Raw genomic sequence first — 15,829 nt, 5'->3', positions numbered from 1 at the left:
TGGTTCATCATCTCTGGTGACTGGAACTGCTGATGGATACCAGCTCCCATGGGACTGTGCCCCACCAGTGAGATTCCCCTCAGCTCACCTGGTGTGATAAGGCCAAACACCGCATTTGTAGAGTTGAAAATCTCTGGAATGCTCAAAAATTGGTCACAACAGGGGGTGTTTTGCCCTGTGGTTGCTCTGGGGAGTCCCCAAAGCCCTGTGGCTTACTCAAGGTGAGATAATCTCCTCTGTGTAATCACCTCCAAAGTCAGAAGCTCAGGGAAGAAATAACAACCTGCCTTGGGCTTTGTCACTCTCCCGGGGCTCCAGGAGCCTCTAAATCCCCAAATTACGTGGACAAATGTCTTTGCTGACAGTGGTATATTTTTAAATTCACCTGCAGAGCACCTTAATATCCACCTTGAAGAGCATCAGGAGGGAAGCAGGGAGACTGCAGGGATGTAGGGGAGGATCATCCTGGAGAACCATGACTAGGGACAGCACATGCTGAGCCAGCCATCTCCTGTTGTTTTCTCTTGCAAAGAAGAAACAGCTTCAGCCTTCATCTCAGCTCCTGCCTGGAGGCTCCTGGGCTCCAGTTCCTCATTGTACTCTGGGATTAGCACCAAATCCAGGGGATCTGCTGCAGATGTGGGGTGAGGACACCCCGTTGGAACACTTGCTCTGGATACCTCTCACTGACCACAATGGGCTCCTGGATGAGGTCTGGCAGCTTTCCTGCAAGGAACACTTATGGATCTTACTATTGCTGACTTAAGGCATGTCCAAAAGGTGATTTTTAATTCTTTTTCCCCCCAAAAAATAAGAATTTTCAGGAGGAGATTGCTGAGCTTTCAGTGTTGCATGTTTTTGTTTGAAGACTGCAGGAGCAGAATAATGAGCTGGGAAAATCTTTTAGGAAAATCATCAGGAGGGAGGGGAGATTTCATAGTCAGGAAGTTTTGGGTGCCCCTCCTCTGGAAATGTTCAAGACCATGCTGGATGGGGCTTGGAACAATCTGGTCTAGTGGAAGGTGTCCCTGCCCATGGCAGGGGTGCAATGAGATGGTCTTCAAGATCCCATCCAACCCAAACCCTTACAGGAGTCTGTGGAGAAGACACAAAGCAGGTGGTTTGCAGATGCCAACAGAAAGAAGAATAATCAATTCTGTGCTGTCTTTTACAGCTTTATTGGGTTTCTCCGTGTTTCAGGTTGTGCTGGATGATTTCAAAGTCCCAGGCTGAAGACGCCCAGGGGACTGAAGGCAGCACCAAGGTAAAGCTCCTCAGGGCTGTGTAACCTACAGCTTCTCCCTGCCCATGCCATGACTTCCACCCAGCACTGTGTATCAATCTGTGCCTAAACTCTTGTTTTAGATCTTGTAGGACTCTCTTCCAACAGATCCCACTGCAAAGGGGGTTTTCCAGCTGGAGGAAACCTCCAGCAGGGAGTTCACACAGACAACACACTTTGAAGCAATGCCAGGAATAAATTGCACCCAAGCAATGGAGTTCAGCTTGGCAGGATTCACCGAGGACTTGGCAACTCAGGTCACCCTCTTCCTGCTCTTCCTGCTCACCTACCTTGTCACCATCCTGGGGAACCTGGGCATGATCACCTTGATCAGAGCCAGTGCCCTGCTCCATTCCCCCATGTACTATTTCCTGGGCAACCTGGCTTTTGTGAACCTCTGCACTTCCACCACCATCATCCCCAGGATGCTGGCTGGGGTTTTGCTGGGGAAGAAGGGAATCACCTATGCTGGGTGCATGGCTCAGATATTCACTTTTGGCCTGTTTCTGGTCACTGAGTGTTTCCTGCTGGCTGCAATGGCCTATGACCGATTTGTGGCCATTTGCCACCCCCTGCTCTACCCCCTTGTGATGTCCCCAGAGCGCTGCTCCCAGCTGGTGACCAGCTCCTACCTCCTGGGGCTGACCAACGGCGTGGGACAAGCCTTTGGCATGTCCAGCCTGTTCTTCTGCAGCTCCAGCACCATCGACCTGTTCTTCTGTGACATTTCCATGCTGATCTCCCTCTCCTCCTCTGACACCACCCTCAGCCTCCTCATCCTGAGGACTTCTTCATCCTTGCTCGGTGTTCCCAGCCTGCTGGTGGTCCTGGTGTCCTATGTGGCCATCATCTCCAGCATCCTGAGCATCAGCTCAGCCGAGGGCAAGCGCAAAGCCCTCTCCACCTGTGCCTCCCACCTCGCCACCCTCAGCACCTTCTATGGGCCACTGATTTTCATGTACCTAATCCCCAGGGCAGACACCTCCAGGGGAGGGGATAAATGGGCTGCTGTGCTCTACACTGTGGTGACCCCCATGCTGAACCCCTGGATCTACAGCCTGAGGAACCAGGAGGTGAAGGAGGCTTGGAGGAGACTCAGGAAAATAAAATAAGCTTGGACATTTTAACGTTGTGGGGATGTGGGTGATACGCTGATGTAGAGAGACATTTTTGGGGCCTTCTGCACTTTGATTTAGATGATGTGCTGGCTGATTCAGTATCAGCTGAAAATAGCAATTTCACTCCAGTTTTGGTGTTTGGATGAGGCTTGGAGCAGCCTGGGCTAGTGGAAGGAGTCCCTGCCCACAGCAGGAGGTTGGAACTGAATGAGATTTGGGGTCCCTTCCAACCCAAACCATTCCAGAATTCTGTGACACATTTGGTGTTAAAGCACTGCATATATGAAAAAACCCCAAACCCTCCAAATCAGTGCATTATCTCACCCTGTGCCAGATCCATGGTGAAATCCAGAGTGATGAGACTCTCCTAGATACTCAGAACAACTTGGGATGGAGGAGAAGCTGCTCAGTTGGATTAAATCAAGCCAGAATCGAGGTAGTTTGCCGATTTAGTGATGACACAAAACTCATAGGCACTCAGGGTCAGTCAGCTGAATCCTTTTTTCCCAAATCTTGCCAATAATTCCCTGGTTATTATTTAGTCAGGCTGCCTGGCTGAATCCCCCTGAGCTGTTTGTGCTCCTGCTCCTCTTTCCTCAGCTGTGCTGAGCCCCCATGGCAGGCCCCAAAGGGCCTCAGCTCACACGTCCACAGATGTGGAGACAACATCCTCAAGAGGCACTGGGGGAGGTTTGGGTTGGAAAGGGAAAATTCCTTCATGGGAAAGGCTGTCCAGCCCTTGAACAGGCTGCCAGGGCAGTGGTGGAATCCTCATCCCTGGAGGGGTTTAAAAGGTGTGTGGATGTGGCACTTGGGGGCATGGATTGGTGGTGACCTTGGCACTGCTGTGGGAATGGTGGACTTGATAATCCCAGAGGGTTTTTTTCCAGTTCTGTGACTCTGTGATCAGGACCATGAACTGGGACCTCTTTGTGTATCTCCTGCTCTTCTCCCACCCTTCTGTTCCTCCCTGCCACCCTCACAACATTGCTTAATTTGGGTGCAGACAAGATTGTACATTTTTTCTTTAAATAGGACTAAAGATTATTTTAAATGCTTTATTTAAAACATAACCCCCCCATAATTTTTAATTGATTAAAACATTAAGGCATTTAAAACATAAGCCCCAGAGCAGCTCTCTTTGCTCCGAGGCCTTACAGCCATTGTTTGGCAATACAAAAAATATTTGAAAAATATTCAATATTTGAAAAATGTTCAATATTTTAATAATATTTTGAGAAAGCATTTCATGGTTTTAATTTCTTTGTCCAGCTGGTCTTCCCTTGGCCATCACCTGACCCTTAAACAAGAATGTGAGCCCTTAGTGAATTAAACCCTGAGTCTGTGGCCGTGGCACTGTCACTGTGCATGCTGTGGCTTTGTGCTGGAGCTGCTGCTCTCAAACCCAAAAGGTTTTGGGTTGTGGTGCAAGTGGGAATTGGGGAAAGGAGGGTGAACTGTGTCCAGCTTCTGTGGGAACAGCACCTGACCATGCACGAGAGGAGCTGGAGGCACCGTGTGGGAAGGAGATGGAACGTCCAGCACTGATGTTTGCTCCTGGTGGACACACATTCCTCACACCTTCCTCAGGGGCAATCCTGTGTCCCTGCCCCTGGCAGGGCATTGGAATGAGAGGAGCTTTAAGGTCCCTTCCAACCCCAGCCATCCCAGCATTCTCTGGCTGGCACAGTTTACTCCCCGTGAGTCTCCTGAACTCATTTTGGAGCACACATTGCAAAATTGCTTTTGAAAATGAGGTTTCCTGGTCAGAAATGGGCAGATGGGAACCAGGTAAGCTTGGAAAAGGGAAATGCTGAGCATTTCCCATGGGGAGTAATTGTCCCAGACACTGGGACAGGAGAGCAGGTGTGGAGATTTGGTGGCCACCAGGATGGAGATGAGGCATCAGTGAATGTTCTGAGTGCAAGGACATCCAACAGCAGCTGGAGAAAAGCATTGAAAGTACTGACAGCCACTCAAGGGACTTCCTGCAATGAACCTCTGACTGAGAGCTGGAGCAACAGGGAAGGAAAAGCTTCTTTGGGAGGGTGAGAAGAGAAATACGGAATTAGGGAAGAATTTTAAATTTTTTCAAATTCAAGCCTTTAGCAAAAATCCTCATTTTGGTGTTTCCTCTTGTTTGTGCTCTGCAGGCATCAATCCTGATGTGCTGCGGGCATCCCATCCCTAAAACTCCAGGGAGAAACCTTGGGATGGATCCCAGGGCCTCTGGAGAAGGCTCATGGTGTGTTCAGGTACCTCAGAGACCCTGTGGTAATTTGTCACGTGGGGATGGGGTAAAACTTAAATATTCCAGCCGTGTTAGGGGATGGGAAGAGAAAACTTCCTGGATTTGGCCAGACTGATGGAGCTTGTGGACTTCAGCTCCAGGACCTGTGAGTATCTTAACAACCAGAGAGGGTGAAATTTTAGATGGTTTTGAGACAATTTTTTGCTGGTTGCAGAAAATTGTCCTTCCCAAGTGTTTGCAGAAGGATATAATAACAAATAACTCCAGGAAATTGTGAAGGTTCCTCCTGATTGCAAAACATGTATTCCAGTACATCTGAACCTTCATTCCTAACTCCAGTTTTGGATGAATGTTCCTCATATCAGCAGAATTAGGAGGCACACTCTGGCCAAATTGACTGAAGGGTTAATATGAACCTAAAAGTCTTAAATTCAGCTCATCATTATCACCAGAAAATGTAAAAATAAATTGTAGCAGGAAAGTTCCTGCAGAGTTTTCCTTTCATCCTGATTGGTAATTGCAACACTTCTCCAAACCCTGGGCTGTCTCTCAATCCCCAAATCTCCATTTCTTACACCAGTTCTTTTTAATTCCCTGTGATTCCAGGAAATTATTTATATATTCTAAGAGATACATTTAAATGTATGCAATTACATATAATATATAAAATAAAATTATATTATTACTTATAATTTATAAAACAAAATTATATATATTAGGAAAATATTTATATTTATTAAGTAATTACTTAATAAATCTCTAACTGTAATCTCTAACTGCACATATAAATTAAACCTCTGTATTAACTTTATTTATATAGTAAAATATTAATATATTTAATTATATATATATAGTGGTAAATAAATTGTCAAACTGCCATTTAACTTCCTGAAACTAATTTAATTATTTTAACTAATGGTCTTTATTTACCAGTGCAGGTCTCCTTTTTAAGGAGCTGCTTCCAAAGTCATCCATTCCCAAGGGAAATTTCCTCCTCCAGGGCTGGGCAGTGACAAACCCCTTGGTGTTCCTGTGAATGAGGACTGCAAACAGCAGATTTTTTGGTCAAGTTTTAATGCTTTTTGTGAAGGTAAATTTGTGAAGGTAAATTATTCCCACACTAACACTGGCTTTATTTCTTCCTGGAAATTTTGGTCTGGGAGATAAAATCTGATCAAGCAAAAAGGACCCTGAGAGGTGAGGAAACAGGTGAGTTTTTGCCAAAATAAGGCTGCAGGGAGTTGATCTGTTGCAAGGAGAGGGCTTGAGGTGGGAGCCTGTTCTCACAACAAATAATCATCCAGGCTTAGGGTCTCTGAGGTGAAACCCAGGAATGTATCATGAAATCCATGCTTGGGTTGGAAGGGACCTTATGGATCCTCCAGTGATGATCCATGGGCAGGGACACCTTGCACTTGCCCAGGTTGTTCCAAGCCCTGTCCAACCTGGCCCTGAAGATCCATCACTGCATACAGCACTACCTGGATTATTTCCCAAATTATAAATATTATATTTATTTGAACTGTATTACCAGCCTCTTACTCCTCCTGTTAATTATGGCACCACAATGTTTTTGGGGCCTCCAGACTTTTAAAACCCTTTTCTTTCTCCACACTTCTCATGGGACTGACACAAGTATCACCATATTTAAAGGGTTTTTTAATACACTAAATCTCCTGCTTGAACTTGAATTTCAGTTTCATGGGAAGGAAGAGAATAAATTTCGTTTATTTTAATTTGTTCTAACTCTCCTAAAGAAAATTTTAAAGATGTCCTGATCTCTCACCAGTGCTTTGTCTCCTTTGGATCTTCTAAACCAATGAGGTTTGGGGGTGTTTTTTGTTGTTTTCAGTTTGTTTTTCAAATTCATAATGATTTCTAAAGTCAGGGTAAATTACTAGGGTTAATGCTTTGAATCTAATGAGATTCCCTTAATTTCTTCAGGAGGTGGTATAAACCTTCCACTGTGCAAAATGATTTATCAAACCAAATCAGTGGCTAAAACTAAAACCATTAGAAACAAACTCAGTAGGGAACTTTGATTACTTTAAAATGTATTTTGAACCAAACAGTAAATTCTGAAGTTCCTGAATTCCAGGCTGTGTTTGCCGATAAAAACACAGCCGTTTTTAACAAGTTTGTGCAGAAAACAGGAATATCCTGACTCTCCATCTGGGCTTTCCCGCAGCACCTGCATTAGGACGGCAGCCAAAGGAAATGGAAGCACCAGTGCTCACTTTGTCCTCTTGGGATTCTCTGAGCAGGGCCATGTCCAGCTTGTCCTGTTTGTGGTGCTCCTGGTGCTCCATGTGATCACTCTGCTGGGGAATGCGGGGCTGCTGGTGTTGATCAGGCTGGTTGCCCAGCTCCACACCCCCATGTACTTCTTCCTGAGCAGCCTGTCCTTCCTGGAGCTCTGCTATTCCTCCTGCATCACCCCCAGGCTGCTCCGGTCTCTCCTGCATGAGGACAAGGCCATTTCCCACACAGAGTGCCTCATGCAGTTCTATTTCTACGTGGCCTTCGCCACCACCGAGTGCTGCCTGCTGGCTGCCATGGCCTACGACCGCTGCGTGGCCGTCTGCCCTCCCTGCTCTACCCCTGTCCATGTCCCGAGGTCTCGGGTTGCTGTTGATATTTGCTGCCCCAAGATGTGCAGGATGTCTCTGCTTCGGCCTGCGCAACTGAAGAATGAGTCTGAACTCTTCACTTTTCGGTCTTGAGGTTGTTTATTAATTCTTATCTATAAAATTTTCTTTCTGCCCAGCAGAGGTCTGTTCAGCAAGGCAGCCACAGGCACTCTGACCGCCCCCGAGGTGGTGTTGTCCTTTTATACTACAAACTACATATATCATATTTACACTTAATTCCCAATATCTATCACCTATGCTAGACAGTGCATTTCTATTCTAAACCAATCCCAAAGTGCCAACATCACTGCAGAAAATGGAGAACAAGAAGAAGAAGGAAAAAGGCTAGACACGCCCTGATTCCTCCATCTTGTCCCCATAACCCCCATACCAAAAATACTAAAATTTACATTTTCACCCTGTGGTTATTTTGTTATTACACTATTCAAACCTGTGTGACTTTCACGTCCTCATACAAAGCTGGTAATTTGCTCCAAGGGTCAAAATCAAATCCCCAGGTGTTCTGGGCAGCATGCCAAGGTCTCCAAGCCCCCCAACGGGGTCTTTGGCAACTCTGGACACCTGGAGGGATGTACTGAGTTCCGACACCGAGGGATCTGTGCGTGTCTGGTGGCCAGCTCTTGCCTGGCTGGGGTCACCAACGCCGCCCTCCACATGGGCCTGGCCCTCAGGCTGAGCTTCTGCGGCCCCATCGACCACTTCTACTGCGAGGGGCCCCCGCTCTTCGCCCTCTCCTGCACGGACCCTGCGCCCAACAAGCTGGGCATGTTGCTCATGATGGGATTCAGCCTGGCTGCCACCGTCCTGGCCATCCTCCTCTCCTACGCCCTCAGCCTGGCTGCCACCATCCTGGCCATTCTGCTCTCCTATGCCCTCATCCTGGCCGCCGCCCTGGGCCGCGGGGAAGCGCGAGGCCTTCTCCACCTGCGCCTCCCGCCTGGCTACCGTGGCACTCTTCCACGGATCCCTGGTGTCCATGTACCGCCGGCGCAGCTCCAGCAGCTTCCGGCAGCCAGACAAGGTGGCCTCTGTGTTCTACACCATGGTGACGCCCATGCTGAACCCCTTCATCTACAGCCTGAGGAACCAGGAGGGGAAGGCCGGGCTCTGGAGGCTGATGGGGAGGAAACACTCAGTGAAAAATAGTATTTCCTTTTTGGTTTGTGTTTGCTGCCTGGTGTTTCAATTTCAGAAATTTAAGCCCTTCTTGACCACTTGTAAAGCTTGGGGACCAGGGACTCTTCATCTCTTCTGATTACAGCTACTTGGGACCATTTCCTTCTTTTAGGGAAAAAAAAAAAGAGAAACTTTGCTCCATCTGCCCAATTGTGACACTCTTGGGTTGTTTAGACATCAGGATATCCCAGATAATGTAAAAATAAAATCCAGCAGGAGACTTTCTAAAGTGTTCTCCCTTCTTCCCAGTTAGCAGTTGCAGCATTTCTCCAAACCCCCAGCTGTTTCCCAGTCCCTGAATCTCTGTTTCTTACACTGGTTCTTTTTATTTCTATTTATTTATTTATATCCTTGAAATATATAATTGGCCCAAGAAGTCAATTATATATTTCAAGGACAAATTTATATATATTTAAAGTTAAATATATATTAAGAAAAAATATAAAGAAATTCTATAAACAACCTTTCTTTATATGCATAAAGAAATATGTATTAAGATCTGTATACATATAAATTTATATATGTAAAAAGTGGGACATAAACCCTCAGGCTACAATATATAGAATATATATATCAAACTTCCTGAAACTGATGGTGTTTACTTACCAGTGCAAGTCTCCTGCTGAAGGAGCTGCTTCCAAAGTCATCCATTCCAAGGGGAATTTCCAATGTACCACCACAGGGTGGGCAGTGACCCAACTCAAGGCCCAAGCTTGCTCAAAGAGCAGGGAGCCCTCATCTGGCATCTCCCATGGATCATGGTGGAATTACAACTGCTGCTCCCTATCCCAGCATTTTGTTCATATTTTGGTTTTATTATCAAACAGGCTTTGCTCAGTTTAGGGCAACTGTGATTTCCCTTCTAAAACAAACCAAGACAGAGAGGAAGGAAAAACAAACTGTTGGGACTACAGTGAAACTGAGCACAGAAGGAGTGGCAGGAATGCTGACCAGGAGCAAATATGGGGTAAAAGCAGTTACAGAATCCCAGAATCGTTTAGGTTGGAAAAGCCCTCTAAGATCATGGAGCCCAAGTGCTAACCCAGCCCTGCCAGGGCCAGCACTAACCCATATCTGAGCTCAGTCTGTAGAGTCAGACCTGAGAGGCCCTTCCAGAGCCTAAAGGGGCCCCTGGAGAGCTGCAGAGGGACTCTGGGCAAGGGCATGGAGTGGCAGGACAAGAGGGAATGGCTTTTAGATTGGATATGGGAAAGAAATCCATCCCTGTGAGGGTGCTGAGGCCCTGGCACAGGTTGCTCAGAGAAGCTGTGGCTGCCCCATCCCTGGAGCGTCCAAGGCCAGGCTGGGTGGGAATTGGAGCAGCCTGGGCTAGTGGAAGGTGTCCCTGCCCGTGGCAAGGGGTGGCACTGGATGAGCTTTAGGGTCTCCTAACACAATCCTGTGCCAACACATGAACCCTCCAGCTTTTTTGCCCCAGGGCCTGGATCTGATAAACAAAGCGCCTGGAGAAGTTCGCTTTCTCTTTAACAAGGAAGAAAGTTTCTTCCTTGTTTTCCTTTGCTAATTAGTCTTTAATGGCTCGTTAAGATGAATGAAAGAAGTTGTTGAGAAGCCCTCTGAGAAGTTCCATGATGATGATTAGGAAACTTTCTTGGCAAAGCCCAGAAGATCTTGTTAAGCTGGTGATCCCTTGAAGGGTGGTTGGTCTCCCAGGATCACTTCTTGCTCTGGGAATGGGAGCAGCATCCCTTGTGCTGGAAATAGCTGTGAGTACCTGTATGGTGGCACCCTGGAGCTGACCTGCTGGTGGGCTTTCTTAATTCCTCATTTAAACCTGAAAATCTTGAACTGAATGAGAATGGGTTTACACTGGATATAGCAAAGAAATCCTTCCCTGGGAGGGTGCTGAGGCCCTGGCACAGGTTGCCAGAGAAGCTGTGGCTGCCCCATCCCTGCAAGTGGGCAAGGCCAGGTTGGACAGGGCTTGGTCTAGTGAAAGGTGTTGGAATGGGATGAGCTTTAAAGTTCCTTCCCAACCAATTTTGATTTCTATATTTGACATTTATACCTTTATCATTTAATTATATCAATTCCAGGTCCAAATCTACCCTTCCTGCTTCCCCCCAGACTTAAAGCATCTCTTCTCCTGCTGTTTTTTCCCAGAGAACAAGGAGACTACTCACAGTCCATTTACTTTTCAAACAGAAGTGAATTCTCTTGTAATTCCTCAGAACACAACATCTACAACACAACACCAAAGGGAAAAGTTTTCTGCTTCCACCTTTCCCTGCTGCAGCCAGGGCTTATCCCTCTGCAGAGGGAACTTATTCCACTCCCAAAGGTGTCAACAGGTGAGGGACAACCAAACTGGGGGGGAGGAGAAGAGGAAGAGGGGGAAGTGTCTGCTGAGCTTATCCAGACCATCTGAATTGTGAAAGAAAGTTGCAGGATTGTGCTCAGTTTGCCTTCAAAAACAACAAGGGTATTTATCCTTTGGAATTTGTTAGATGAGCAGAAAGTGGGAGTTTTTTTCCATTCTAAGTGCCTGCCAGGAAAAGATGAAGGATTGCTGGTCTCTCCCCAGTGTTGTGGCCATCCCTGTGCCTTTTTTATTGAGCCGTACTTTGGAGAACTGTTGTTTTTGGCTTTTTAGGGCCCTTTCCAGACCCAAACAGCTCCCAACTATTCATAGATCAGGTGTTGAGGATTCTCTCATCTGTGGAAACCAAGTTACTTAAGTCCTTAAACTCTGGGTGAAATGCACTGTTAGGTTTTCAATATGTGTTTTGCATTCCCCTTGATATTCTAAGGTGTATCTTGAGATCCTGGCTTGCCCCAGATCTTTGTCCCTCTAAGTCAGAAAAAAATGCACTTTTAAAGCTTTTTACCTTTCTCATTTATCGACCAAATTTAAAAATACTCTTATTCTTCCCATATGCTCCCTCCCACCCCAGCAGCTTGGCTCTAATAAATAACTCACAAGTAACAATGAGGAATTTTATTGTAGTTTAGGGATATGGACAATAATCTTGCAAGAAAAATACATATTGATCAGTGCAAAATAAGTTATAAACCAATAAAGCTGTGATTTGCTTTTCCTGAGAGAAAGAAAGGTTTAATTGGAATAATACCCTGGAATAATTCTGGGTGATTTCTTCTGACAGCCTCGTGGCTACAAAGGAAATTCAAGTTTGAGGCTCCCACTCCTGTTTCCTTCCAAGGAATATGTGACTGTGGGGTCTGTTTCTCCTGGCTAAATATTCTAATTGAGTTTTGTGAGGAACTGTGGAAGAACCTATATAAAACTGTGAAGATCAGGGAAAAATCCATATAATTTAATTTTATTTTTTTATTCATGCTTTAGAGGAACTGTTTTCTTCCACAAGAGCATGGAGTGGCAGAACAACAGGGAATGGCTTTAAGCTGAGAGTAGGTTTAGATAGGACTCTAAGAAGAAATTTTTCCCTGTGAGGGTGGGGAGGCCCTTGCACAGGCTGGCCAGAGAAGCTGTGGCTGCCCCATGCCTGGAAGAGCTCCAGGCCAGGTTGGAGGGGTTTGGAGCTGCCTGGTGTAGTGGAAGGTGTCCATGCCCATGGAGTGTATGACCAGAGGATCTTTAAGGTCTCCTCCAACCCAAACCATTCCAGGACTCCGTGATGCCACAAGCTGCACCTCTCTGCTGCCAGCAGAAGTTTAACACCCTCCTCCTGCCCCTCCCCAGCGCTGCCTTCACCTCCCTATTCCTCAGGCTGTAGATGAAAGGGTTGAGCATGGGGCTGACCACGGTGTACAAGACAGAGGCCACCTTGTCCCGGCTGCCATGCCGCGACGCCGGCTGCAGGTACATGAAGAACAGGGAGCCATAGAACACGGCCACGGAGGCCAGGTGGGAGGCGCAGGTGCGGAAGGCTCTGGCCCTGCTGGGCGCCGAGCTCGTGCCCAGGACGGCGTGGAGGATGCGGCCGTAGGAGAGCAGGATGACCACGCTGGTGCCCAGCCCGTTGGCCGCGGCCAGGGTGAAGATGGCGGCCTCGCAGCCGCGGGTGTCGGAGCACGCCAGCCTCAGCACGGGGCTGGCGTCGCAGAAGAAGTGATCAACGTGGTTGGGCCCACAGAAGGAGCCCCCAAACGTGCAGCCGGTGTAGAGGAGGGCACTGAGGGAGGCCACGAGGTAGCACCAGGCCACCAGCTGCCAGCAGGCCCGGGGGGACACCACCAGGACATAGCTCAGGGGGTGGCAGATGGCCACGTGCCGGTCGTAGGCCATGACGGCCAGCAGGTGACACTCGGCCGTGACAAAGAGAGCAAAGAGGTGAAATTGTGTCACGCAGCCCAGCCAGGAAATGGTTTTATCCCCAAATAACAGATCTGTGAGCATTTTGGGGGAGATGACGGTGGAATAGCAGACGTCGGCCAGGGAAAAGTGGGTGAGGAGGAAGTACATGGGGGTGTGGAGGCTGGGAGCCACCCAAACCAAGACCATCAGGCCGATGTTCCCCACCAAAGTGACTATGTAAATCAACAGAAAGAGCACAAAAAGAGGGGCCTGCGCCCAGGGAGTGTTTGTAATTCCCAGGAGGATGAATCTGGGCTGTGTGTAGTTTCCTCCCATGGCCAGGTGTTACCTGCTGAGGCAAAGGGAAGAAATACATCAAAATTCTAAAACCCAGAGTTTTGCTTTTGGGTCATATTTAATTCCAATCGATCACTATTTTAATTGCCATACTTTGGTATATTCCATATATTTTCCAAACATAAATTCTATACTTTTTTATTTATCAGTTGAAGTACCTAGAAAAGAACACAGAGCTTAAAGAAACACAAATGGCAAATTTGCTTTTCTGTGCTCGGATACCTAAAATTATGGATTTATTCTGGCACATGTTAATTAATATTGAAGAAAAGAATCAGATATTTATTCCCTTTTGGTTTGAAAGAAATTTGTTTCAGAAGGCACCTTGGAGGAATCTCATTGGAGATAATGTGAACCTGGAGTGGGAGAAAGTCCCAGTGCTAGTGAAATCCCAGATTACATCACATTAAGAATATTTTCCCTTTGCTTTTAATTATTAATCCGGTCCATCAAACTGTTGTATTCTATATCACTCACACATAAAAATCACATGGATAAATTCATGTTTTATACCTTTCTGAGCTCCAGCGGGCTGAAACATCCCAGAACCATGGGAATTAAGACAAAACTTACTTTGAATGGGAATTAATTTTAAAACAATCCAGTTCCAGAGGCTGGTTTGTTAACAACTGCATTCTGCTGACAGTTCTTCATAACTAAAAAGAATTGTCCTTAACACTTCCAGAAATCCATTTATCTTGCTTTAGCTGCCTAAGGAAAACAAAAACCAATTTGCAGAAGCCATTGCTCCCATATAGTATAAAAAATCCTGCTTTTGGAAGGCTGTTTTCCAGCACAGCTCCAAAAAAGAGGATATGAGGACATGTAGAAGGAATCCAACTTCTTTCTCTTGGATTTACAGCTCCTCCTGTGCGCTTGCTGTGGTGGTGGGAGCTAAGGGTTTATCCCAAATGCAGGAGGGAACATCCAGGCTGATGGGGAGAGGGATGTGCTCCTTTCCTGACTCCAACTCTGAGCCTGTGGGTGACAGGGCTGTGAATATGTTCCTTCTGCTCTCCTGGGACAAAACCCTCAGGGCTCCTCATGGCACAGCACATAAACAAAGAAAAGAGGAAAAGAAAAAAAGGGATAGAATGGAATTCTGAAATCTATTGTGCTTCAGGGATCTCAAGTCCATCACATGGATGAGCCACCACGTCACATGGACATGTGGCACCAGCAGTGACTGGCTGGTCAGAGGGTCCCCAAGTGTCACACAAAGCACCTCCAGCTCTGGAGCTGCTCATGTCCCTCTGTGGACACCAGGCAGCCCTGTTTTCCTTCAAGGATGGGATTATCCAAGGTGAGGTACCTGCAGCCCACATGCCCACACGTGGGCAGGCAGCTCTGGGCACTTCCAGACAGTGATTAATTGTCCCAGAGTGAACTAATCTGCATTAATCACCCCATCTGGGGGCTCCATCCACACCTTGACCCACAAACTCTATTTAAGCTCAGCTTAAGCTCAGCTCAAGGAGATTGTTCCCTCTGCAGAAGTCCTGGTTGCCAGTTTAACAACATGTGCACATCTTCCACTAATCTGCACCTTGTCTTGATCACAGATCCAGCCCTGATCAGGACTGAGTTGGTTTTTGGATGTTTCAGCCTGCTGGACCTCATAAAGGTAAAAAACATTAATTTATCTATGTGAACTTTATCCACTGTGAATGATATCTAGTATAACAGTTTGATAGACTGGATTCAGAATTAAAATAAATACCCGATTTAAAAAAAAATAGAATTTAGGTCAACCTTGGACCTGCCTTATTGTCACCAGCTGTTCTGGTGGTTTGGAGTCTTGGCTCAGAGAACACCAGGAGGCTTAGAATAAATCTGATTCTGATTTATGAAGCAAGCTGGAAGGCAGAAAAATAAGGTTTTTAGGGAAGTCTGTGGTGATTTGGTGCAATACAGTCCTGGAAAAAGATAAAATAGATCTGATTTGGGTCAATGCCAAAGAAATGGAGCAGAAATACTCATGAAAGCAAAAATTGCCATTTTTCTTGGAAAAATGCACAAAGGCAGAGGAAGGATTGAGTGATAAACAGTTCAAAGATTTATAATTAATTACCTGATAATTATTTAACTTTTTTTACAAGCTGTTTTGCCTTCTTGGTCATTATTTTCTAAGTATCAAAAGTTTCTCATGGAAATAACTGGATTTCCTGGTTTTATTTATTATTTTAAGAAAAGAGGGAATGTTTGAAGTTGTGCCTGGGAATGGGGAATAAAGCAGGAACTAATGGGAATCAGTGGTGAAATTTTGGTATGGAAACTCACCAAATTCCAACACTGATGTTAAAATGTTGTTGTTTGCAGAGCTACTCCCAACTGAAACATCAGCACGAGTTGGATGATCTTTAGGGCCTTTTCCAACCCAAACCATTCCAGGATTCTGTGACCCTGTGTGGGTCTCCTTTGGACATGGCACATTCTCTTCCAGCCTACCTGGAGTCTCTTGATCCCTCTAATTCCATCTAAGCTATCATGGGATGTGTTATTGATAACTGATCAATTCCATCTCTGGATCCAAACTGTACTTTGTGGGCAGCTGAGATATTCCTGGGAATACCTGGAGCAGAATGAGAAGGTTTGATGGACTCTAGATCATGTTCTGACAGGTGGGTCCTGTACAGAGCTCCCAGTGCTGGGCCAGGAGTAGCCTGGAAGAATTTTGGGCCCATTCCTTACCTGGAGGTCTGGATCAGCCCTCACCCCCTGTAATCCCAGCTGGCTGCTTCAGGGATCCATCCAGGA

General features: G+C 46.4%; 2 protein-coding genes across 2 annotated transcripts; one reads left to right on the top strand and one right to left on the bottom strand.

Annotated features, from left to right (window-relative positions):
* The first annotated feature begins 1,467 nt into the window (after nt 1-1,467).
* On the top strand, nt 1,468-2,394 carry LOC131559348 (olfactory receptor 5G3-like). The gene has a single exon (XM_058807677.1). The coding sequence runs from the start codon at nt 1,468-1,470 to the stop codon at nt 2,392-2,394; it is 927 nt and encodes a 308-aa protein (XP_058663660.1).
* A 2,328-nt stretch (nt 2,395-4,722) lies between these two features.
* On the bottom strand, nt 4,723-13,051 carry LOC131558772 (olfactory receptor 8A1-like). Its single transcript, XM_058806793.1, has 3 exons — nt 12,151-13,051; nt 5,582-5,694; nt 4,723-4,794 (listed from the first exon to the last, which is right to left on the bottom strand). The coding sequence occupies exons 1-3, from the start codon at nt 13,049-13,051 to the stop codon at nt 4,723-4,725; spliced, it is 1,086 nt and encodes a 361-aa protein (XP_058662776.1).
* Between the last annotated feature and the right edge of the window lie 2,778 nt (nt 13,052-15,829).

This window comes from Ammospiza caudacuta, chromosome 6 (assembly GCF_027887145.1).
Source record: "Ammospiza caudacuta isolate bAmmCau1 chromosome 6, bAmmCau1.pri, whole genome shotgun sequence".
Lineage (NCBI taxonomy): Eukaryota > Metazoa > Chordata > Aves > Passeriformes > Passerellidae > Ammospiza > Ammospiza caudacuta.
The sequence above is the reverse complement of the archived record's forward strand: the minus strand, read 5'-3'. Positions and strand labels throughout refer to the sequence as shown.

What these genes read in the sequence shown, in the direction of transcription:
- LOC131559348 (XM_058807677.1), top strand. Translation starts at nt 1,468, where the DNA reads ATGCCAGGAATAAATTGCACCCAAGCAATGGAGTTCAGCTTGGCAGGA.
- LOC131558772 (XM_058806793.1), bottom strand. Translation starts at nt 13,051, where the DNA reads ATGGGAGGAAACTACACACAGCCCAGATTCATCCTCCTGGGAATTACA. An exon ending in GAAGGCAGCGCTGGGGAGGG is followed by an intron (nt 5,695 to 12,150) that starts GCAGGAGGAGGG and finishes TGCTGTTTGCAG; the next exon opens with TCCTCATTCACAGGAACACC. An exon ending in TAAAAAGGAGACCTGCACTG is followed by an intron (nt 4,795 to 5,581) that starts GTAAATAAAGAC and finishes AGATACTCACAG; the next exon opens with GTCCTGGAGCTGAAGTCCAC.